This window comes from Dromiciops gliroides, chromosome 3 (genome assembly GCF_019393635.1).
Source record: "Dromiciops gliroides isolate mDroGli1 chromosome 3, mDroGli1.pri, whole genome shotgun sequence".
NCBI lineage: Eukaryota > Metazoa > Chordata > Mammalia > Microbiotheria > Microbiotheriidae > Dromiciops > Dromiciops gliroides.
Genome location: NC_057863.1, coordinates 59139615 through 59164012, shown reverse-complemented (window position 1 = coordinate 59164012; position 24398 = coordinate 59139615). Strand labels below are relative to the sequence as shown.

At 43.1% G+C, this 24398-nt stretch overlaps 1 protein-coding gene across 1 annotated transcript in view; it reads left to right on the top strand.

Moving 5' to 3' along the window:
- Window positions 1-13394: 13394 nt before the first annotated feature.
- AGFG1 (ArfGAP with FG repeats 1) overlaps window positions 13395-24398 on the top strand; it is a gene marked incomplete at its 5' end in the record, with an annotated part of 87036 nt that continues 76032 nt past the window's right edge. Inside the window, 2 exon segments of the mRNA XM_043993339.1 lie at window positions 13395-13541; window positions 13543-13643. Of these exon segments, the coding sequence (XP_043849274.1) occupies window positions 13395-13541; window positions 13543-13643 (248 nt within the window).

Genomic DNA, 24398 nt, shown 5'->3' with positions numbered 1-24398 from the left:
GTGACTCTATACATGAATATCACTGACAACCTGATGGGGTGGTTACTGATCTAGGGACAGACATCCTAAAGAATGAAGTTAAGTGGGTCTTAGGAGACATTACTAACAATAAGACCAATGAAGGTGATGGAATTCCATCTGAGTTATTTAAAATCCTAAAAGATGATGCTGTCAAAGTACAGCATTCAATTTGCCAGCAAATTGGAATACTCAACAGTGGGCAATAGATTGGAAAAGATCGGTTTATGTCCCAATCCTAAAAAAGGACAATGTCAAAGAATGTTCAAATGACCAAAACAAGTGCACTCATTTCACATACCAACAAGGTTAGGCTTAAGATTCTGCAAGCTAGGCTTCAGCAATATGTGAATTGAGAATGATCAGAAAAGCAGGCTGGCTTTCAAAGAGGCAGAGGAAACTAGAGACCAAATTGCCAACATTCACTAGATTATAGAAAAAGCAAGGGAGTTCCAGAAAACATCTACTTCTGCTTCATTGACTTAACACTAACACCTTTGACTGTGTGGATCACAACCAAAATGTGGTAAGTCCTCAAAGAGAGGGAGTACAAGATCATCTTACTTGTCTCCTGAGGAATTCTGTGTGTGGGTCAAGAAGCAACAGTTAGAACCAAACATAGTACAACTGATTGGTTTAAGATTGGAAGAGGAGTATAACAAGGCTGTATATTGTCACTTTATTTATTTAACTTATATGCAGATTATATCATGTGAAATGCCAGGCTGTAAAAAGCAAAAGCCAGAATGAAGGTTGCTGGGATATGTTGAGTATTTGGGGGTCTTATGTGTTTGTATACTCTGTGCAATCTATTCTCGGGTAAATTTCACGTCCAGCTTTTGATTGTTGTCCATAAAGTTGGATTTCATGGTATTGATATTCTTTTCTTTCTTAACAACCCAACTCAACACACTGTACACTAGGTGGTGGGGATACAAAAACAACAATGAATATAGTTCTTCCCTTCCAAACTCTTACATTCTACCTGGGATCACATTCATATATGAATAAATGGAAGATAAATGAAAGAAGGAGAGGGCACCAACAATTATTTGCATCTGAAAAAAGCTTTGCATTGCAGCTGGCATCTGAGTTGAGCCTCAAAGGAACCTAAGAAATCTAAGGAAACCAAGGTGTGGATAGTGTGCATTCCAGGTATAAGGGATGGCTTGTACAAAGCAGGAATCTGTTACCTACCAAGGCAGCCTATTCCGTGTTTGGACAAATAAATCTCCCCCTACATTTGCCTCTTTGCAATTAAGGATGATAGACTTGGAGTGAAGAGGACCTTCAAGGTTATCTAGTCCAACTTTTGCATATACTAACAATGCGAACGTTTTTGGTTCAAGACTCTACAATGAAAGTGTCTTTACTGGTCTGGCTCTCTGGGCCTCGATTTCTTCATCTGCAAAACAAGGGGGTAGAGCTATGGTCACTAAGGTCCTTTCCAGAACAAATGTTCCATGGTTTTCCATAGAAGAACCCTTCACAAGGACGTTATGCTATCTGTGTTAGTTAGTAGTTGATAGTATAAGTCATCCCCTCCCCTGCCTTGTTATATAGCCTCCCAGAGATTTCTACTGCTCCTTTACCTCATTGTAAGCATATCCTGAGGCTGCCTCTTTGTATAACCAGCCCTAGCTGGAAGGTGTGACTCCAGGTGCCCACCCTCAAATGTCAACTTATAGGAGAAGGGCTGTGTTTCTCTGGGAGGATGACAAAAGGAGACACTAGACAGGAATTGATTAAGAAAGTGAAGGCCTGAGTTATATAAAAATGGTCTTAATGGCACTGATGGGTGTAAACAAGAGACAAAACACTCTTGAAGATGTTTGTGTGTGTATGGAGCAGAATTTATTGACTTCTTTGTAATTTTTTATATTAAAAATTTTTTATTTTGTTTTTTAGATCCTGCCCTGTCACCAAAGGGCCATTTTGTATAACAAAGATTTTTAAAGATTAATCAAAGCCAATAAATACCTCAAAAATATCTGATGTTATATGTAATATTCTACCCTTATGTACCCTGACCCCACCTCCACCCAAATCAGCAAAGATGAAAGGAGAATTGGCTTCTATATCTCTTCTTTGGGGATGAGCTTATTCTTTTTTTTTTTTTTAGTGAGGCAATTGGTGTTTTTAGTGACTTGCCCAGGTCTCACAGCTAGTAAATGTTAAGTGTCTGAGGCAGGATTTGAACCCAGTTACTTCTGGACTCCAGGGCTGGTGCTCTATACACTGTGCCACCTAGCTGCCCCGATGAGCTTATTCTTTATAATTACTCAATGTTCATTTTTCAGTTGCTTTGTGGTGGTTCTTTCCATTTCCATTGTTGTAGTCATTGGATATGTTGTTTTACCTGGCTCTGCTTTACTTCACTTTTCATTAGTTCATGTAAGTCTTTTCATGCCTCTCTATTTTCTTCACATTCTTCATTTCTCAACAGAATTATAATATTCTGTTGTATCATGGCCTATAATTTGTTTAGTCATTCCCTCAATCATTTGACATTGCTACCTCCCACCCCCAGTTTTTTGCTACCACAAAAAGTGCAGATATAAATGCATGGTGAATGGGAACCCTTTCTTTTTTTCTTTTTTTGCAGGGCAATGGGGGGTTAAGTGACTTGCCCCAGGGTCACCACAGCTAGTAAGTGTCAAGTGTATGAGTCCAGATTTGAACTCAGGTTACTCCAGAATCCAGGGCCGCGGTGCTTTATCCACTGCACCATCTAGCTGCCCCTGGGGACCCTTATCTTTTTGTCAGTGACTAACCTTGGATTTTATGGCTACCAGTGGAATCTCTGGATCAAAGAGTATAGACATTCTTGTCACTTATCTATATGATTTATAAATTGCTTTCTAGAATGGTTATACAATTTATAGTTCTACCAACCATGTATGAGTGTACCTTTCATTTCATATGCCCTAGCAATAATGAGTGTTCCTATCTTTTTTCATCTTTGCAAATTTTCCAGGTGTGAGGTGAAACCGTTTGTATTATTTTGATGGGGGCGCATAGATAGGTGGCGCAGTGGATAGAGCACCAGCCCTGGAGTCAGGAGGACTGAGTTCAAATCCGGCCTAGGACATTTAACACTTACTAGCTGTATGACCCTGGGCAAGTCACTTAACCCCAATTGCCCTCACACTTTAAAAAAAAAAAGGATTCTTTTGATGGCAGATGCTACTTTTAATGGATATCAATCTATAGGATATTATGGTGTAGTGGAAAGAGAGCTAGAATTTGGAGTCAGAAACCTTATACTAAAATTCATTGCTATTTACCAGCTATGTGACCCATTTAACATTGCTGAGGCTCAAAGAACCTTCTTAGACTTCTCTAAATTATAGATGATTGGGATGGAGCAGAGGAAATCCCCAGTCCTTGACATAATTAACTGTAGCAGAGCAGCTAGGTGGCGCAGTGGATAGAGCACCGACCTTGGATTCAGGAGTACCCCAGGTTCAAATCCGGCCTCAGACACTTGACACTTACTAGCTGTTGTGACCCTGGGCAAGTCACTTAACCCCCATTGCCCCACAAAAAAAAACAAAACAAAACAGTAGCAGGAGACAAGATTGGATACAAACAATCTCTATGCTCCCTAATAAGGGGACCAAACTTTGTACAATATTTTTCAATTATTTTCCCTTCCTGGGCTTCATTTTTTTTTTTATGATATAAGGTATTTTTATTTTTTCTGTTACATGTAAAGATAGTTCTCAACTTTTGTTTATACAAGCTTTACAATTTCAGATTTTTCTCCCTCCCTCCCCCTCCCCTCCCCCCTCCCTCCTCCCCTCCCCTAGACAGCAGGTAATCTGATATAGGTTATATCTATATATCTCTATACATATACATATAGATATAGATATATACACCACACATATATATACACATAATAACATTAATCCTTTTCTGCATTAATTCTGTTACAAGAGAAAAAATCAGAGCAGTGATGCAAAACCTCAAATAGAAAAAAAAACCAACAGCACCCAAAACAAAAGAAATAATCTGGTTCAATCAGCATCTATACTCCACAGTTCTTTCTTTCTTTTTTTTTTCTTGGATTTGGAGATCTCTTCTATCGCGAGTTCCTGGAAACTCTTCTGTACCATTGCATGGGTGAGAAGAATAGTCCATCACAGTAGATCAAACACTCAATGTTGATGATACTGTGTACAATGTTCTTCTGGTTTGATCATCTCACTCATCATCAGCTCACGTAAGACCCTCCAGGTTTCTCTGAACTCCTCCTGCTCATCATTTCTTACAGACAATAGTATTCCATTGTACTTCATATACCCTGGGCTTCATTTTTTTAAAAAAAGTGAGAACATGCTACAATGGAAAAAAGTGATAGATTTGGTGTTGGAGAGAGTGTGGGATTGACTTCTGGCTCCCCCCATAGTCTCTGTGGCCTTGCATGACTCAGGTAAGCTCTCGGACTCAGTTCATCATTTTGAAAAATGAGGAGGTTGGAGTGAATGCCTTTCGAGGTCTCTTGGGGCATATGAACATATGTCTGTGCTTTAATGTTGTTTGTGCTGAGGCTTCCTTTGTTTGGCTGAGACAAGAGAGCACTTCCCTCCCCTCCCCCCAAACTTTATGAGTTTAAACCCTTAGGCCCCATCAGACTAACCAGGTCTGGTCTGGGAATATCTGAGGGTTCTATGTTCTGAAGAGGGGCCCACCAGGGTAAGAAACGAAAATGGTACCATCTGTCTGCCTCGCTATTCCACTGTCATTTAGGGCAGAGCTAGAGCCTCCGTGAAGTGGGGTGTAACAGAAAATATCTGACTTGTAATTGTTGCATGAGACAGCATTTTTCAGGTTGGTTTATGACTCCATTTTCATGAGGAATCAGTGGCCTGATTGGTGCCTTGGACAAGTGGGACCAGAGGATTCACTTGGTACTCTACTCTGTTTAACCCCCGGTATATAACATACCATTACCTGGCTGATTGTGACAGCTAGGGAGGAATTTAAAAATGAAGGAAGAAAGTGTGGTCCTAAAAGCTCTAACTTTAAAAAAATCCAATTCTCCTCTGAATAGAATAAGTACAGCAGGGGTCTATTTTGCCTTGAAAACTCTAGCAAATCCCTTTTGATTTTTCTTTTTGAGAACTAGACCAGATTTTCTTCACAACTAGCCTAGCCCCTTTTAAGTAGATGAAACTCTCATTTCTTTTTAGTAATTGCAAAAAAATTGAGTTCCATTTCAGATAACTTGAATGGGACATTTTCTTTCTTGTGCAGTTTCCTATTTACTGTGTGATGTGTGCCCGCTCTATGATACCGGGGCTGTCACAGGAGATGTTTTGATTCCACAGTGTCTGCTTTCTGGCAGATGGTTAACGGAATGAAAAATGCCTGCTGAATGAAATGACGGGGCCAGTTGTGGGGCTTCCTTGTTAGAACCCTTGTGATAACTGCTGATGGAACTGCTGAATTTCTGCTTTAGCCCATATTTATTGAGCATCTACTCTGTGCCTAGCCTTGTGTTAGGTGCTGTAGAGATTAAAGAAGGTTACATGGAACCCTGTTCTCAAATTTAGTTGGGGAGACAAGTTCGACCTACATGAAACAACTAGAAAAAATTAGTTGAAGCCTCTTTATTGTGGTTTCTCTCTCAACTCCGAAGTGTCTCTCTGATTCACTGATAACTCAAGCTTAGATTCAATCCACTTGACTCCCAAGGACCCACTGGAGATTTCGTTGAGCACTACTCTGTGCCTAGCTCTGTGTTATGAGCTGAGAAGGATACAGACATTTTGATGTGGGTCCCTATTTGACAAATTTAGCATGGGAGGGGCAGCTAGATGGCGCAGTGGATAGAGCACTGGCCTTGGAGTCAGAAGGACCTGAGTTCAAATCCCGCCTCAGACACTTAACACTTACTAGCTGTGTGACCCTGGGCAAGTCACTTACCCCCAATTGCCTCACTAAAAAAAAAAAAAAAATTTGCATGGGAGACCAAATCGACATACATGAAACAATATAAGAAACTTTCATTCAACGTCCATCTTGATAGGAAACAAGTCTTCAGCTGATCCACAGCAGTGGAATAGGCTCTTTCTTACTCTTTTTTTTGTTGTTGTTTGTTTGTTTTTTGTGAGGCAATGGGGGTTAAGTGACTTGCCCAAGGTCACACAGCTAGAAGTGTCAAGTGTCTGAGGCCAGATTTGAACTCAGGAACTCCTGACTCCAGGGCTGGTGCTTTATCCACTGTGCCACTAGCTGACCCTCTTTCTTACTCTTAGCATCGACTGGGAAAAGGTGGCTAGTTTTCCACTTATTAGTATCATAGTATTAGCATCTGGAAATAAGAGTTTTTAACCTAGGGGCTTAGAAAAAGGGTTCTTAATTTGGGGGTCTTAAATATTTGATATCTAAATTTTAGTGTTCTTGGATTCCTTTTAACCTTATGTATTTTGTTTTTTGTTTTTGTTTTTTTTGGCAGGCAATGGGGGTTAAGTGACTTGCCCAGGGTCACACAGCTAGTGTCAAGTGTCTGAGGCCGGATTTGAACTCAGGTACTCCTGAATCCAGGGCCGGTGCTTTAACCACTGCACCATCTAGCTGCCCCTAACCTTATGTATTTTATACATTTAAAAATTTCATTTTGAGCAAGGATCCATAGACTTTGTCAGATGGCCAGGGAGTACCCTGAGATTAAAAAAAAAAAGGTTAAGAATCCCTGTTCTAGAATATATGCTTCTTGAAGTGTAGTCTCTCTGTGTACCATGTATATCTTCTCAATGAACAACTATAGTAACCACATTTTTGTTTCCAGGAAGTATGCACTGACTGTTTTCTCCCTGTCCTTTGCTCCCCTTGTCTTTTTCTGGTCTCAGTGCGTCTTGCAAATTTGGAAAGAAGAAAAAAAAAAGGTGGCCTGGAAACAAAGTTAAAAATAATCAAACCAGAATGAGACTGTCCAAAAGGTAAAACAATTTTTTTTTAAAATGCATCATGTACTTTTTTCAAAACTATATTCTAAGCCTTGATACATTATTCACTATGTGAAATTTGCTATAGAGTTTAGAAATGAGCAGCTTAGACAAGTTAATGTTGCTAATATTGCTTTCTTTTGTATTACCTGAACTCCTCATAAAAATTAACATTGGTTTGTTGGCCAAGAGCCTAAAGAAGTCATGCTGTGGTCAGGAAAGATGTATTAAAAAGGGAAAATGCAGCCCACAGCTTTATTATTGTCATTTCATTGGTTGCTGGTGCTTATTGTTAGCAGATGTGTTATTATCATCAATCTAACTGAAGTTAACTTTAGACATGATGAGGTCTGAAGTGAAGAATGATTAGAAGAGTATTGAGGGGGGCGGCTAGGTGGTGCAGTGGATAAAGCACCGGCCCTGGATTCAGGAGTACCTGAGTTCAAATCCGGCCTCAGACACTTGACACTTACTAGCTGTGTGACCCTGGGCAAGTCACTTAACCCCAATTGCCTCACTAAAAAAATAAAAAAAGAGTATTGAGGGTGAAGAGCAGAGTACCTCTGCCCTCTAAACTACCTTCTTCTGACCATGACAGAGTCCAGGTATTGGGAGATGTTGTGCTTGGTTCAGGGAAAGAAGAAGGAGAAGGCAACAAGAGTAGAGAAAGAGAGGCCTGTTATGGACTGAGGAAAAGAAGGGAGTTTCAGTGTTAGGTCAGAAGAAGGTTACTACCTAACAGAAGGGCCTCAGGTGCTGTTCTCATCATCTTCATGATATTTTCCCATCCCTGAATTAAAATAATTGCACTGAGTGTATGACCAGAGAATTGCTCCTTTTAGTGAGCGTGGGCGAGGTTAGCCTGGGATGAGGTGGCAGCCAGTTCTCTGGGGCTCAGCAAAGTCAGTCTGCATCATTCTGTGATGAGGCCAGGTTGGCCCTACTGAGGAAGTGAAAACTTAGGAGACTTATTTAAATGTGTGGAGGTCTTAGACCATGGCCATTGGAGGTTGATTTCAAAACCTGCATGTTGTATCACATGCTGTTATTTTCCAGCCATGCATGTTTAACAAGACCTAGGCCTAGGTGTTTAACAAAAAAGCTGATCAGGGTGGAGGCAGATTTTTATAAGTTAAGCATCTGGGCAGCTAGTGGCGCCAGTGGATAGATCACCAGCCCTGGAGTTCAGGAGGACCTGAGTTCAAATCCAGCCTCAGACACTTAAACACTTACTAGCTGTGTGACCCTGGGCAAGTCACTTAACCCCAATTGCCTAACCCCACCCCCCAAAAAAGTTAAGCATCCTAGGTTAATTAACATCCAACCTGTGTCACAAAGTTGTACTCTCCCAACCTGTCAATCATACCTAAATTTCACTTTGTACTTCTGATAGGTTCTCTTCCTGTGGAAAATCAGTCACAGAACAACAATGTTGAAAGAGTCTTAATGTTTCCTTATTTCAGTGTTTACATGAAAAGGATCCCTTCTACAACATTCCCGCCAAGAACTCATCCAACCTTTTGGTTTGAAGACCTCAAGGAGATGGAACCCGTGACTTTCCAAAGTAGTCTGTTTCATTTTTGTGGATAGCTCTATTTGTTAGAGTCTTTTCTTTCATCATGTCTAAATCTGCCCTTGCAGCTTCTGTCCCAATGTTCACGATCTGTTCTCTAAGGTCAAAATGGATAAATCTCCTCCGCCAGTCATGAAAATGTCCTTTCGAAGAGTTAGAATGACAGGTCACAAATCTAGTGCTAGGAAGGCTCAGAAGATCTCTTTATTTTACAGATGAATATCCTTGGGAGGCATGAGTGTCTTAAAGGCGCCATTATTCTTTCCTGTGTTCCCTTTTTATTCCTAATTAAATTTCTTTAGTTCCTTCAAATTATCTCCATATGACTTGGACTAAAGCCCTTTACAATACCGGTTGTTTTCCTCTGGGTTGATCATTGCTTTATCCGTGTCTTTTCTAAAATTGTGGTACCGAATGAACACACTAACCCAGGTGGATTCTGACCAAGGCACAATAGAGTAGGACTCTTGCATTCGAATTGCTGGTCGCTATGCTGCCTTAAGTCAACCTAAGTTTACATTACCTTTCTTGGTTTCTGCATTAGACTGTTTACTTATGCTGACTTTCCTTCAGCCATCTAGAATCCCAGATGTAGCGCTTTTGAGCCAGGCTTCCCCAACCCTATACTTGTGAAACTGATCTTGTGAATCTATATATGACTTTATTTTATTCTTATTAATTTTCATCCTATTAAATTCAGGCCAATATTCCTTCTACATGGTAATAATAATAATAATAATAAAAATAATAAGCATTCATGTTACACTTTTGGGTTTGCAAAGTGTTTTACAAATATTAACTAATTTGATCCTTAAGATACCACCAGGAGGGCAGCTAGATGGCGCAGTGGATAGAGCACCAGCCCTGGAGTCAGGAGTACCTGAGTTCAAATCCGGTCTCAGACACTTAATACTTAACTAGCTGTGTGACCCTGGGCAAGTCACTTAACCCCAATTGCCTCACTAAAAAAAAAAAAAAAAAGATACCACCAGGAGGTAGATGCTATGATTATCTCCATTTTACATATGAGGAAACCAAGGCAGACAGAGGTGAAGTGACCTGACCAGTCATATAGGTATTAAGTGTATGAGGCAAGTTTAGAACCTAGTTCTTTTTGGCTCAAAGTCCAGTTCTCTAACCACTGAACTACCTACTTAATCACCTCACTTTTAAGATCTTTGTGAAACCTAAATCTATCATCTGATGGGTTAGCTATTTCTCTTCAGCTTCCAGTCATCTGTAAACCTGATAAGCCTGCCATCTGAGTCACTGATAAAAAATGCAGCAGGGCCAAGAACAGAGCCCTGGGATCCTCAGCTGCCAATCTCCTTCCAAGGTGATATGCAAACTACTGATGATTGAGCCAGTTGTGAAGAAACCTAATTGCAACTATATCTCTCTTTCTTTCCCACAGTAATAATTTGAGAAAATTTGTTAAATTAGTTTGCTAAAATCTAGCTTACAGCATTCCACTCATCGACCAAACTGAGTTATCCTGTCCAAAAAAACAAACAAGGCTAGGCTGGCACACATCATCCCATGTGTGGAGTCAATATAGTATTCCCTTTGTTGGTTAATGAAATAGACATTTGTCTCGAAATCAGTGAGTCAATGGGCATGATTAAGTACTTACTATATACCAGGCTCTGTGATAAGCCCTGGGGATACCAAGAAAGGTAAAAGTAAAGCCCCACTCTAACTTCTACTGGGAGTGGCAACAGACAAATGACTATACAACATCCCAGATACATACAGGGTAAATGAAAGGTAATCTTAGAGGAAAGATTACTAGTACAGGAAGGGAGAAAAGCACACAGCCTGCGAAGAGTCTCCTGGAGAAGGAGGGATTTGAGATAATTTTAAAGAAAGCCAGAGAAGCAAGGGGACAAGAGTGTTTCAGGCATGTGAGCCACCATGCTGCCAACGCATGGAGTCTGGAGATGAACTGTCCTGTGTGATGCACAGATGAGGAAACTGAATGGCAGAGTGACTTGGCCCAGGTCACATGGGCACCCTGGGCGTCATATCGCAACTCTGTCGCTTTCAAAACTCATTCCTTTTCTCCCTCTTTGCCACATAAAACAAACACCCTCCACAAAACAACAACAAACCACCAGGTAGCTGTTGCATAAACAGCTGTTTGTAGCTGTTGGAAGTCCTGGTAGACTGTCCTTAAAGATCTGCCACTTCTATTTTGAATCACGGTCATTCGTGAAGTGTCCATTTTCCTTCTGCAGGGTAAGCTCCCTGAAGGCAGGCACTGTCTTTTTCATCTTTGCTGCTTGCTCTGGTAGTGCCCGGGCACATGTTTCACACACCGAAGCCACTTAGAAAGGTTTGTTGAATTGGGATTTTTTATTTTTATTTTTTGGTTAGTACGAATGTCTGTGTGCCAGTTACCTGAGGGAGCTTCTTGACGAGTTGAATCCCTAGGTAGACTTCAAATTCCTTTCCTGGACCTCTAGCAAGCTTTTCTCTTTCTCTTTTTCACTGAAGGTGGCATTTCAATCACAAGGTGTAGTAAAGTATTTGCCCAATCATTTCCACCAGGAACCCAGGGGCTTCAACTTCAATGATCATTTATTAAGCACTTTTTGTATGCAGAGCCCTGTCCTAGGCTCAGAATTGGTGGGAAGGCCCACTATGATTAAATAAGGCCCAGCCCCAATCATCAAGGAGTCCCCAATCTACAAGTGGAGTGCCAGTATGAGAACTATCTTTTAGTGTTTGGAGGGCTTTTCTCGTGGGAGAATACTGAATTTAATTTGGTTGGAACCATGGGGAAGAATTTGGAGCAATTGGGGTGGAATTGCAGAATGGCTGACTTTAGTTAAATAAAAGAAACAACGTCCTAAACATTACAGTTGCAGAAAAATGGAATAGTCTGCTTTGGAGGTAATTAATGAGCTTCTGATCCTTGGATGCATTTAACCAAAGGCTGGATGTGAACTTGTCAAGTAAGTTGTAGAGGGGTTTCCTATCAGAAATTCCTACTCCTTATTCAGGATGGATGAGACAGCTGACCTCAGGTTCCTCCGAAATCTGAATGCCATGACAGATGGTAAGTGCATAAGAGAGGTGCCGACCGGAAGCTCTGTGTGGTCTATCTAATGATGGAGGATCAAGAAAGGCTTCCAGGAATAGAATGCATTTGAGCCTGGCCTTAAGCACCTGTAGGGTTACAACAGGTGGAGAATGTGGCAGGGGAGGCTAGTCGGGTCACAGGGAACAGCATGAGAAAAGGCATGAAAGAAGGAAACCATAGAGTAATGGTAAAGCGGGGAAAGATAAGGTGGTTCCAATATGTCAGGGGCTTCAAATGCCAGGCTGAGGTTTTAAACTATATTCAGGAGCCAATAGTAGACCAAGGAGACCTCAGACCTATGTAGTAAAAGGTAGATTAATTTGGCAGTAATTAAAAGACAGAGCCATAGAGGAGGAACTAATGAAGGGGGTAGAGAATCCGAATTTAAATCACTTGCCTGGCACCATGCTAAGAAAAAAAGTTAGGAAGATCAGGTAAGAGGCTGCTGCTGGGGTTAGGCAGGTGTGCTGGAGTGGTGGGAATAAAACGGAGGGGACAAATGGGAGAGACTACAGGGGTCAAAAGATAGCACTTCTCATTGGTCAGGGGTGTGTGTCTGTATCAAAGGTAACAGATGACTGGTGTGTGTGTGTGTGTTGTGTGTGTGAAAAGTAACCTATGACTGGTATATAACGCTATGTCTATATGTGTGTGTGTGAAAAGTAACATATGACCTGGTATATAACGCTATGTCCATAAATCATAGATTTGAGCAGGAAGACAGGAAGAGAAGGAGGGGAGAGAGGGAAATCATGGAAAGAAAGAAAGGAGGGAGAGAGGGAGGAAAGAAGAAGGGAGGGAAGGACAGAAGGGAGGGAGGCACGGAAAGAAGGACAGAAAAGGAGAAAGGAGAGGGAGGAAAGGAGGCAGGAATGAAGAATGGAAGGAGGGAAAAGAAGGAGGGAGGAGGAAGAAGGGAAGGAGGGGAAGGGGAAGGTTAGGAAAGGATCTATAGAGCTATTTATTAAGAGCCTACTACGGGCCAGGGAGCAGCTAGGTGGCACAGTGTACAGAGCACGGGGCCCGGAGTCAGGAAGACCCGAGTTCAAATGTGACTTCGGACATTTACTAGCCGTTTGACCCCGGACAAATCGCTTCACCCTACTTGCCTCAGTTTCCCCATCTGTAAAATGAGCCGGAGGAGGAAATGGCCAAGCCCTGCTGTATCTTTGCCAAGAAAACCCCCTTGGGGGTCCCGGAGCCTCGGCCGCACGGGCACGACCACCAGCTAGGTGCGGGCACGCAAAGAAAGGCTCTGCGGGAAGCTCGGCGCAGGGCGGTCCCCCGGGCCGACCGCGCGCACGCGGCCCGGGGCGCAGCAGTTGCTCCGGCCGGACGCCCTGGGGAGGATTCGCCTACAGGATTCGCGGAGGGAAGGCGCCAAGGCGGGCACGCCCCCTCCCCGTGCGCGCACGCTGCCTGCAGTGACTCCTCCCGTCCAGGCGAGGGCGCGGGCGGACGCTTGGCCCGAGGCCGCCCCGGGGCGGGCCTCCTCTTGGCCGTTCCCCTTCCTTGTCTTTTCCCCTCAGGAGCAGTCGGGAAGGTGGTGGCGGCGGTAGTGGTGGCGGCGGTAGTGGCGGCGGCGGCCGGAGCGGCGGCGGCGGGGGTTGGCGCTCGTTGCGGGCCGGCTGGTCGGGGGTCGCCCAGTGAGCCGGCGCGCGGAGGCTGCGGCGGGGGCGGCCCTAGGGCCGGGGCCGGGGCCGGGGCCGCGCCGGGCCGGGCCGAGCCGGGGGTGCCTGAGCGCGGCGGCTGACGGGCGGGCGGTGCGCGGTGCGGGGTCCGGGCGCAGCGCCGCCCGGCTCCCTCCCCTCCCTCTCGCTCCCCCTCCCCTCCCCGCCGCGGCCATGGCGGCCAGCGCGAAGCGAAGCAGGAGGAGAAGCACCTGAAGATGCTGCGGGACATGACCGGCCATCGCGCACAACCGCAAGTGCTTCGACTGCGACCAGCGGGGCCCCACCTACGTGAACATGACCGTGGGCTCCTTCGTGTGCACCTCCTGCTCGGGCAGCCTGTGAGTGCGGGCCGGGGGCGGGGTGGGGGTGGGGGTCCTTTGTGTGCCCCGCCCTATCCGGAGCCCCGGGGCCGCTCCCGGAGGGAGGCACCTGCCGGGCCGCCGCGGGAGCCCCCGCTTCGGGGCCCCGGGGGAGGCAGGGCAGCCGCTGCGAGCCTGGGGGCCGGCCCCCGACCGGGGCTCGCGGGGCTTCCCGGACTCGGAGCCGGGAGGGGAAGGGTGCACTTGACCCTGATTTTCCGTCTCGGAAGACAGGCAGCCCGCAGCGCGTCACGGAGACCCCCACCCCCAGTTCAAGTTTCCGCGCCGGCTTTCGGGGAGCCTCGGGTGGGCGTTTGGTTTCCTGCCTGGCATTTTACGCTTGAGAGAACACCCGCCGTTACCGCTGCAGTCGCTCCCCTGATTTTCGGTTGGGCAATTGGCAGAAATGTTCAGGACGGGTGAGGGAAGCCAGGGATGCCCATCTGGGCACCAGGCTCGGGTGCCCCTCGGTTGGTTACTCTGCAGCCGGAGTTGGTGAATGATTGCCTAAGAGGGACTCGCTACTAAACCCTCTAAAACCCTCGATCGCGAGCTAAATATGGAGGCAAAAGTATGCAAGTCATGCGTGACTGACTGAATTTAGGGAAGGCTCGGTTAGATAGCAGTACTGCCCGGCGTCTATTTCCGTGGGTCTCTCTCCCTCTCCCCCACTTTGGTATTGAATCAGCCCAACATTAGGATGAAAAAAGTCCGCGGTTTATGCCTTTTAAAACTTGAACAAAACTGGGGAGGCTTCACCACGGTTCTGCTCGTTCTGTTACCGAATTCTAGCCCGAAGCAGGCAGTCATGGACTAGATGGAGATGGGAGGGATGGATGGAAGGATCCTCAGAGTTGAAATGGACCTCGGAGATTATCTGCTCCCCTCCCCCCCCCCCTCCCTGTCTTGACAGATAATAACTGAAATCCTGAGAGAGGTTATGACTCGCCCTGAGGTTACACTGCGTTAAAATTAAAGCGATAGGATCACGACTTTTAAATGGATTTTACTTTTATCTGCCCTTTATTACTGTGTCTTCAAAGTAAATACTGAACTCTTGTAGTAGTGTATTTGAAATGATTGAATTTGCAACAATTCTTACATACGTTTACCCCTATGAAAAACATTCAATAGCAGGAAAGAAGATACATCTATTATTTGGACCTCATTACAGTGAATACAACATAATCGAACTCTTAATGTTTTCCAACCTTCTTCCAGATGCCAAGAAAATAGTCAATCACGATTTCAGTACAGTGAGAGAATGCGTTTACCTACTGGTGTCGTAACAGGATCTTGACTTTTAATGATCTTGGGAACTTGCTCTTTAACGTTGTCATTCTTAGGTACTTGTATGAAAAATTGCAAAAAGGCAGTTCTTGAGGACAGTTTTGTTACTGAAAAGAAACTGGAAAATATTTAAAATACTATTTAATATAGTCTTATTAAATGTTGTAATAATCTTAGGATAACCACAACTAATTTCTTGCAGAATTGAAGAAAAGGCAATTTTTTGGGGGGGGGAGTGCAAGGATAACACTAACCTTGTAAGGTAAACCAAACAAATTAGTCCAATATTGAATTTTCTAGAACAGGCTGCCTTTTTTTAAATCATGAGAGTTTGATTAATTTTTGCCTTCCTTGTTCACTTCTTATTTTATTTACAGAGATGTCCTTTATGTGTATCCTTCTATGTGGAGCAAACTGAATTCTGAAGGAATATAGATTCTTGAGCTGGAAAGAAGGTCCAGCTTCTCATTTTACAGATGAAGAAAATGAGGCTGAGGGCTGTTAAGTGACTTGCCTACAGTAACACGCTTTAATAAGTGCCTCAGGGAGGAATTAAAACAAATCTCTCTTGATTCCAAGTTCATCTTTCTATTAGCTACTAGCTCTGAACCTTGACAAGTGACTTTACCTTTGTTTGCCCTCAGTTTCTTCTTCAGTAAAGTGAGTGTGATAATAGCACCCGCCTCCTAGGTTGTTGTGAGAATAAAATAAGATAGTATTTGTAAGTACTTTGCAAACCCTTAAGTCATTATAAATGTGTATTATTATTATTAGACACCATAAAATAGGTTTAAGGGGTGCCCCAGCCAGCCACAGAGGGAGGTTTATATTTAGGTATAAGTCTTTTCCCCTGAAGCTCAGATAGAGGCTGGTACTCTTTGTTCAATAAATTTATGAATCTTAACATTCTAGTTTTTCTATATTTTCTCTTACCACATTTATAAAAATTTAAAATATGCAGTAGGAATTACTTTTTATACTTAGAGATAGGTGCTACAAACTACAGTTCAAAAACTTTAGCTTTAATATCTCTTCTAAATTTTTTTTTATCAGGAGTATGGCACAGTTTCTGCTAATATAAGAGCACATGAACTAGTGTGAACCAGGCACTTCCAGGGGAAATAAGCCTAATGTAACTTTTCAAACATAGTTTCTTTTGCCTGTAGGTGAACTTCTATAACCCATTATTTTATCTGCTGCTATAAAATATAGTAGTGTTTAGTGTGGGAATTTTCAATTGACTGAAACTGTTTTAAAGACTGTATTACTCCTACCCTCCTCTTTTGTGCCCACTCATCTTCTACTGAGCAGAACTAGAAAAAGTCATGAAGCTGTGCTGACTACAGATTTATGTTATCTAAGCTCCTTTGGGTTCTCAGGGATGCAGGGCAGTCCTTTATTCTCAGTTCAATGCTGTATCCCTCTTGCCAAGGTAGCTGCTCTAAAACTTCCCCCTTCAAGCCCACCTATTACCTCCTCTACCCCACTCTTAGAGTTGATGACTTAGCCTCATACACATACAAAAATAAAAGGTCCATTCTCAGTGAGCGAACCCTTCTCTTTGCTAAGGCCACTCTCTAAACATACACCCCTCCCCTCCCCCATGTGCTTCCATTTTCTCTAAAAGACTGCCTTTACTGTCATTCCCAGTCTCTGTTTACAGATGAATAATCGCGAATCATCTTGAATCTCTATTTTACTGTTTCCTTTTCTATTGCCTGTGAACATGCCCATTCTTAAAAAAAACTCACCATAATCCTCCCATCCTTACTAGTTACTGTCCTATGCATCACTCTTCTAAGTTAAATTCCTTGACAAAGCTATGTATGCGGAATGCCTCCCTTTCTTCTCTTTCTACATTCTCTTCTAAGCCCTCTGCAGTATGGCTTCAGACCCTCATCATTTTTCTGAAGCAACTTTCTCCAAAGTTACCAGTATCTCTTTATTGCAAACTTTAATGGTCCTTTTCTCAATCCCCATCTCTTCTTTTCTGCAGCATTTGATCCTCTTGATCACCCTCCTCCCTGGATATGTCTGCATTTTCATGACTGGTTCTGCCTCGATTGCCCTCCCTCATGCCTGCCTGTTCCTTTGGAAGGTTCCTCGTTGGATGGATCTGACCTGTACCCCCAGCCTCTGTCTTGGGTCCTCTTCTCCTTTTCACTTTACACTATCGTACTTGGTGATCTCATCAATTCTTGTTTATGCTGCTGATTCCTAGATGTTCACTTCTTGTCTCTCCTGCCCTTCTAGTCTCTTCCTGACCAAACTCAAGTGTCCAAAACCAGGGATTCTTTTGTCATGATTATCAAGAAACCATGGTCCTTTCAATTACCCAGATTCAGACCCCTTTGCATTTAACTCTTACTCCTCACTCTACCCTCATAATATCTCCACAGCATCTCTCACAGCTTCCCTTTCTCCCTGTTCAGACAACTACCATATTAGTGCAGATCTCATCACCTTTTTTCTTCCTCTCCTGTAATAACCTTCCCATTAGTCTTCTAGTTTCAAGCCTCTTCCCCCTCAGTCTATCTTCACACGTTCCCAAAGTGATTTTCTTAAATTTCCTGTTGATCCCTTACTCAATAAACTTGTGTGGCGTTCCCTGGGATGAAATAGCATCCTTTGTTCGTCCCTATAAGCTTTTTATAACCTAGCCCTTTCTGCCTTTCCGTTTCCCCCAATCTTGTTTTCCTCCACAGTCATTACAGTCCAGCTGTCCTGGCCTACTTCTTATCCCTCACACATGACACGTCCTCTGTATTCTCCATACCTTTCCCTGACTGTCTCCTGTGTTGGAATGCACTCGGTTCTCATGTCTCACCCTTAGAATCCCTGGTTCTTTTCAAGATTCAGTCCATGCTGCCCTTATACAGGAAAACCTTTCCAGGCCCGTTTCCCCCATCAGCTGCCAGTGCTTTCTTCTCTTAAGGTTCATTCTATCTATGTGGATTTTGCAGGTATCATTTATATACATGTTGTTTACTCATTAGAATGTAAGCTTCTTAGGGCAGGACACTTTTTTCTTTGTGTCCCCAGCAATTAGCATAGGGTCTAACATGTGGTACAAGTGCTTGATATATGCTTCTCATTTGATCGAAGAGTTTACTTAGAGAGGCTAAACTGTTTGGGGGACTTTTGTAAAAAAAAAACAAAAACAAAAACCCCCAAAACCCCACAGTTTAAATGATGGCAGGTAATAGAAAGGAAAGACATAAAGGACAAAGTTTGTTTTGAGAGGGGAGGATTAAATTTTCTTTTTAGAATATAATACATAGAGAGTTTGGTATAGTGGCTAGAGATCTGACCTCAGAATACATCATTGAAATCTCGCCTTTTGTGTGTCTTGGGTAAGTGGGTAATTTAAGTGGGTAGAGCGCTGGACCTGGAATCAGGAAGACCTGAGTTTTAATATGACCTCAGAAATTTACCAGCTGTGTGAACCTAGGCAAGTCACTTAACCTCTGTCTCGGTTTTTTCATTTGTAAAACTAGGATAACAACAGCACCTACTTCCCGGCTTGCTGTATTATTGCTTATTCCCTTTCCTTTTCAGTGCTCTAGGAAACTTATAAGTTGCAGACAAGATGCTGAGTTTGCATTGATAAGAAGGTATTAATTTCTTCAAAGAAAAATTATCTCCAAAGATGGAGAGAATATAAACTCTCACTGGGTTTATTATTTGCTTATTAAAAAAGATCTGCTTTGATACAGCAAAATATCACCTTGAAGCCCACTTTTTCCAATATGCTGCCTTCCATTTCTGCAGTAAAATTATTCCAGATTCAGGGCAGCTAGGTGGCGCAGTGGATAAAGCACCAGCCCTGGATTCAGGAGGACACTTACTAGCTGTGTGACCCTGGGCAAGTCACTTAACCCTCATTGCCCTGCAAAACAAAAACAAACAAAAAATTATTCCAGATTCCTTGGAAGTTATACCAATAGAAATAGCCTTGTTCTGCAAACCCTTGATCATAAATTAAAGAGGAAGCTGTTTGTTTGTCAAAGGTGTTTTGCTACAGTGATGGAGATTCAGTGTAGAATCCAAAGTGAAGGATTCCTTGTGAATAGTGCGGTCTTCCAGATGTTCTCCACACTGATGATGTGCTGATTATATAAAGTAGATCCTCTTGGAAAAGCTCTGTAACCATTCAAAAGTAAAACTCAGTAGATAAGGAATGTCTGTTACTCAATTCTGATTTTGAAATGTCTAGTTAGGTGAATGCCCTCTAGAGTATCAGCGTCTGTCTGTCTTCCCCCACTTCTCTTACCCTCCCCTCCCCTTCTCCCTCTCTTTCCCATCTCCCATCTTCTCCTTTCCTCTCCCCCATAGACAATGCAGATGGACTACAAGCTGAGCCCAGAATTAAGTAGGAGAAATTGAATTGCCTGTGGGAAACTACAGAACTCCTTTAATGACCTCACACTTTTCTCAGAAACAAAGACCCATCTTTAAAAACAATGTCTTTGAAAAAATAGTTTTCTTTAAAAAAAAAATCACCTGCATTTTCCAATGTAGCAGAAGTCCCCTTTCAGAGACTATTCCTTCTAACAGAATAAAAGAAGGAAAGTTCAGTTGAAACAACTATTTCTGAAGTCTCACCTTGTGTCTTCCATTGTTAGGGATCTCTGCAAAGTAGGGGAGGAGGAAGTGTCTCCTTTGAGCCTAACTTGAGCATTACAATTTTACAACCATCAGTTTTGATTGTTTAGTTGTTCTCTCCATTTTGTATATTGTTTTCCTGGTTCTGCTTTACTTTTATTTTGCACTCCCTCCTCCTATTCATCATATTCATAATATCTTATAGACAGTAATATTCTATTACATTCATATATTATAGCTCTTTAAACTATTCCCCAGTTTGTCTTTTTTAATGCCAGTGTTGGTATATGGCTGTAAGTCACAGAATTAAAAATACTTATCACGTCAGAATTAATTAATTAGAAATAAATATCAGGGGGCAGCTTGGTGGATCAGTGGATAAAGCACAGGCCCTGCATTCAGGAGGACCTGAGTTCAAATGTGGCCTCAGACACTTGACACTAGCTGTGTGACTCTGGGCAAGTCACTTATCCCTCATTGCCCCGACACCCCCCCCTCCCCCCAAAAAAAAGGAAAAGAAAGAAATATCATTTGGAAGGCAATGGATTGGGGTGAGAATAGGCTATAACATTTAACAAATAAAGAGTTTAAAGAAGAAAAAAATAATGTATGGTCTCCAGGAATGCTTGATGGAAAAAGATGCTCTGGTCACTTGGCCAGAGCCTAGGAAAACTAGAAACTGGGGGAAAACCCCTTGCACATAGGTTGGACCCTATGACATGTTTTTGGGAGAACATGACTGAGTGTGTCCCAGAAAGTAGGAAAGTCTGGATGGATTGTCATCATCATTGAAGGAAATAGCCACATTATTGTGATCAGAAACACATTTGAGTAGTATTTGAATAAGTATGTTGTATTTGGCAGAAAAGTTGGGATATTAAAGTGGTTAGCAGTTATAGTTAGAGTTCACTAGCTCTTACATTTAGAATGGAAAGGACTTGGGAGCTCATCTAGTTTCATCTCATTTTACAGATGAAGCCAACAGATAAGGTCCAGTTTGTTCAGTCTTATCAGTCATATTTGACTCTTCGTGACCCCTTTTGGGGTTTCCTTGGCAAATATCTAGAGTGGTTTGCCCTTTTCCTTCTCCAGCTCATTTTCTACAGATGAGGAAAATGAGGCAAACAGGGTTAAATGACTTGCCCAAGGTTGCACAGCTAGTAAGTGTCTGAGGCCAGATTTGAACTCAGGAAGATGAGTCTTCTTGACTCAGGCCTGTCACCCTATCCACTGCATCTAGGTGGCACATTTAGTCTTTATACTCCAAACATTTTCAAAAGTCTGAAAGTAAATTCCTTTTCTAGTTTAGCACTTTAGCTGAAATAGAGAATGTTAAACTATTCATTCTATTCCAAATCATTCTGACTTTCTTAGATTACTTTTCTATAAAGTAACGGACCTAAAGTTATTACAACCATTCAAATGGTAGACAGTAACTGCATACTGGATTGGAGATTTCCCTAAGAATGCTGAAGACTTGGGTTTTAGGAACTGGCAGGGGTAGGAGGTTACGGAATTCTCTTTGTGTGCCCACGTGGGCAATTTATTCAACCTCTTAATGCCCCAGGTGGTGCAGTGAATAGAGCCCTGCCCTGAAGTTGGGAAGACCTGAGTTCAAATGTCCCTTGGGACCCATAATAGCTTTGTGACCCTGGGGCAAGTCACTTAACTCAATTGCCTTAACATCTGGGGCCATCTCCACTCGTCTGATTCTGTAGTTGCACTGGACCAGAGGTCTCTAGAGGAGAGAGTGAGGTTGGTGACCTTGCACAGCCCTGCCTCTCTCAAATCCATTTCACTGCAAGTCATGACATCCCTCCTTGTCATGGCCTTCTTTGAGAATGAAGGACAAACACTTAATGCCCCAGGTAAATGAGATCAAGAAGTAACACACTCACCCACTCACCCCAAATGGATATGGTCACAAATGAGTAAAATGAGTGAATCAATCAACAAATATTTATTAATTACTACATCTTGTGTCAGGCAGTGGGGATACAAATGAAGACCAGAAAACCCCTCCCCAACTCCAAACCCAACTCCAATCCCTATTTCAAGGCGACCAAGGTCTAGTTGGGGATACAGCTTGAAACACAAGTGGATATATACAGGATAACTTGGAGATGTACAACAAGATATATACAGGGTAATTGGAGATAATCAATGGAGGGAAGGCCTGGTCTTTAGGAGGAGAGAAAGGTTTCTTGTAGAAGGGGGGATTTTAGCTGAGGCTTGCCAGCAGCTGGGAGATGGGGATAAGGAGAAAGAAGTTCTAGGCATGGGAAACAGCCCCTGAAAATAGCTGGCATTGTAGTGTCTTCATCTAGAAACAGCAAGGCAGACAATATCACTGGATTACAGTTGATGGTTTGTGTGTGTTCGTGGGAGTGGGGAGTGGGGGGGAATAAGATCGGAAGGGTTCAGAATATGAAGGGCTTTTAAAAGCTACACAGAAGATTTATATTTGAACTCAAGCAGTAGGATGCCACCTGGAGTTTATGAGTAGAAGGGTAACATGATTGGAACTGGTCTTTACGGAAGATCAATTCGGCACCTGAGTGCATGATAGACTGGAGTGGGAAGACCTTGAAGCAGGCAGGCTCACCAGCAGGCTTGAGGTGATGTGGCAGTGTCAGAGGAGGACAAGGAGGTATATTCAAGAGATGTCACAGAGAGAGACTGATAGAAATGGGCAACAGATTGGATGTGGAAGGTGAAAGTGAAGCTTTGAGGACATACCTAGGTTGCCAGCTTGGGGGACTGGGAGAAGGGGTACTAGGGATTAAACATCAAGGCACCTTACCCTGCCAGGGAGCCTGTGTTATCAGGTGTCCATCGTGAAAGTGTGGTATGAAGGAACTAGGGATTTTGAAAGGTAGGATGGAGTACAGCATATTACAAAGGCATGGAATTGGGAGATGGAGATGCTCTATGAGGAACAGCAATAGACTACTATGACTAGGTTGTAGAGAAAGACTAGGAAGGTAGGAAGGGATCATGTTGTGAAAAAAACAAAGCTTCTATTTATTTACTCCCCTGGAGGTAAGTGAGATCATTGGGATTTTCTGATAGAGGGCTTTCCATGGCTCTGTGCAGTATGAAGTGGGGAGAGACTTGAGGCAACTAGACCAGTTAAGATGGTGTTAGAGTTGTCCAGGAAGAGGGTGATTGTGCCCGAGTTACAATGGTGGATATAAGTAGAAAGGAGGGGAGGAGAAGTGGAGATTGAAGCTGAGATGAGTTGAGAGTGAAGAATTGAGGATCACACTGATGTTAGAGGAGTGGGTTTCAGGGAAAAGAATTTGAAATGTCTGTGGAATGTCTATTGTGAAACATCCAATAGGCATTTGGTGATAAGAGACCGCTAATTAGGATAGATTAGGGCTGGTATATAGACTGGAATCACCCACTGTAAAAATATTTTTGAATTGACTAGCCTAATTTGGGGGGCTAAAGCTGACTGGAGGACTAATCTGGGGACTTTCTGACTATTTGGCTATCTGAGTTCGTTAATTTAATGTGGGCCGTTTGTAAAGTTCCACCACGCTGCTCCCAAAGTGATAGACTAAAGATTAAGAAGCCTCTTAACAAAAATAATCAAAGCAGAGTTTATTTATGAGATACTATTTAAAATTAAGAATACAGGGAAATAAAATGTACAACCTGACTGCTTTCCCTTCGGTCTCTTTCCCACTGTTCTCTTCCACCTGCAGCAATTCGAACTTTCTCGAATACAATAAGGGCCTTAGCCGCCTCCCGGCCTCAGGGCACATTACACTTTTCCTGGTTTGTATTAAGGCCTGTAACCTTGTCAGCCCCGTCTCCCTTCTTCCAAACGAACTCTCCTCCGTCTTGTCCCTCGCTCCCCTCTAGTCAGCCCTCCTTGCTCTCCTTTTCAATCTTGTCTAATCTAGTATGTCCTCTCCTCAGTCAGGTCCTCTCTTCTAGTCCCCTCTAGTCACGTCTATCTAGACCCTCCTTCCTCTGCTATCTAACTCCCAGGTTTTATCTATCTTTTTCTTCTCTCCACTCAAATCTCGGGGCTTCCCTTCCCCCACAGACCAAGCTAATCGCAGCCAGGGCTTGCGGCTGGTTTTGGGGGGGGGGGGTGCACTCCCACTTCAGTGCCTCAGACAGGTATTAGCTCTGTCAGGTCGAAGGGGAGTGGGGGCTTTTTTTTTTCCCCCCAGCTGTCTGCTTTTTCGCTCAGTGAAGCTGAGGAGGAGGGGGAGAGGACCCCTGAGGGCCTAAGGCTTTCTAATCTCAGCCTAAAGGTAGGGTCCCAAATCAAAATAAATTTACACACCACATAGAGATGGATACGAGAGTTGTAGAAGAAAGAGATCGTCAGAGTTTTGGGGTACTACACAGTTAGTGTGGCATGGATGATAAATCAGCAACTGATCTAAGAGCAGTCAGGCCTACAGGAAGAGAACTAGGAGGAAGTAGTGACAGGATAACCCTTGAGGGGAGAAAAATATCTAGGAAGAGAGAGGTGGTGTTCAGCTGCAGCAGGCTTCAGAGATCCAAAGGTATGAGGATGGAGAATGAGTTAGATTTGTTAGTAACTTTGGAGAAGACTTGTCATGCTTCACACTGAACTACCATTTAACACTTAGTTGAACAAGTATTTTAAAAATTGTCTTCTGGTATTGAGAGATAATTTTTTTCAGTGTTGTATTTTCTTTAATATGTTAATCATTTTCTTGTTTTTAAGAATAATATTTTTATTTACAGTTTTGAATTCAAATTTTATCCTTCCTTCCCTTCCTCCCCATCCCTTCCCTGCTTCCCTGAGGCAGCAGTCAGCTATGGGTTATACAATTTGCATATCATATT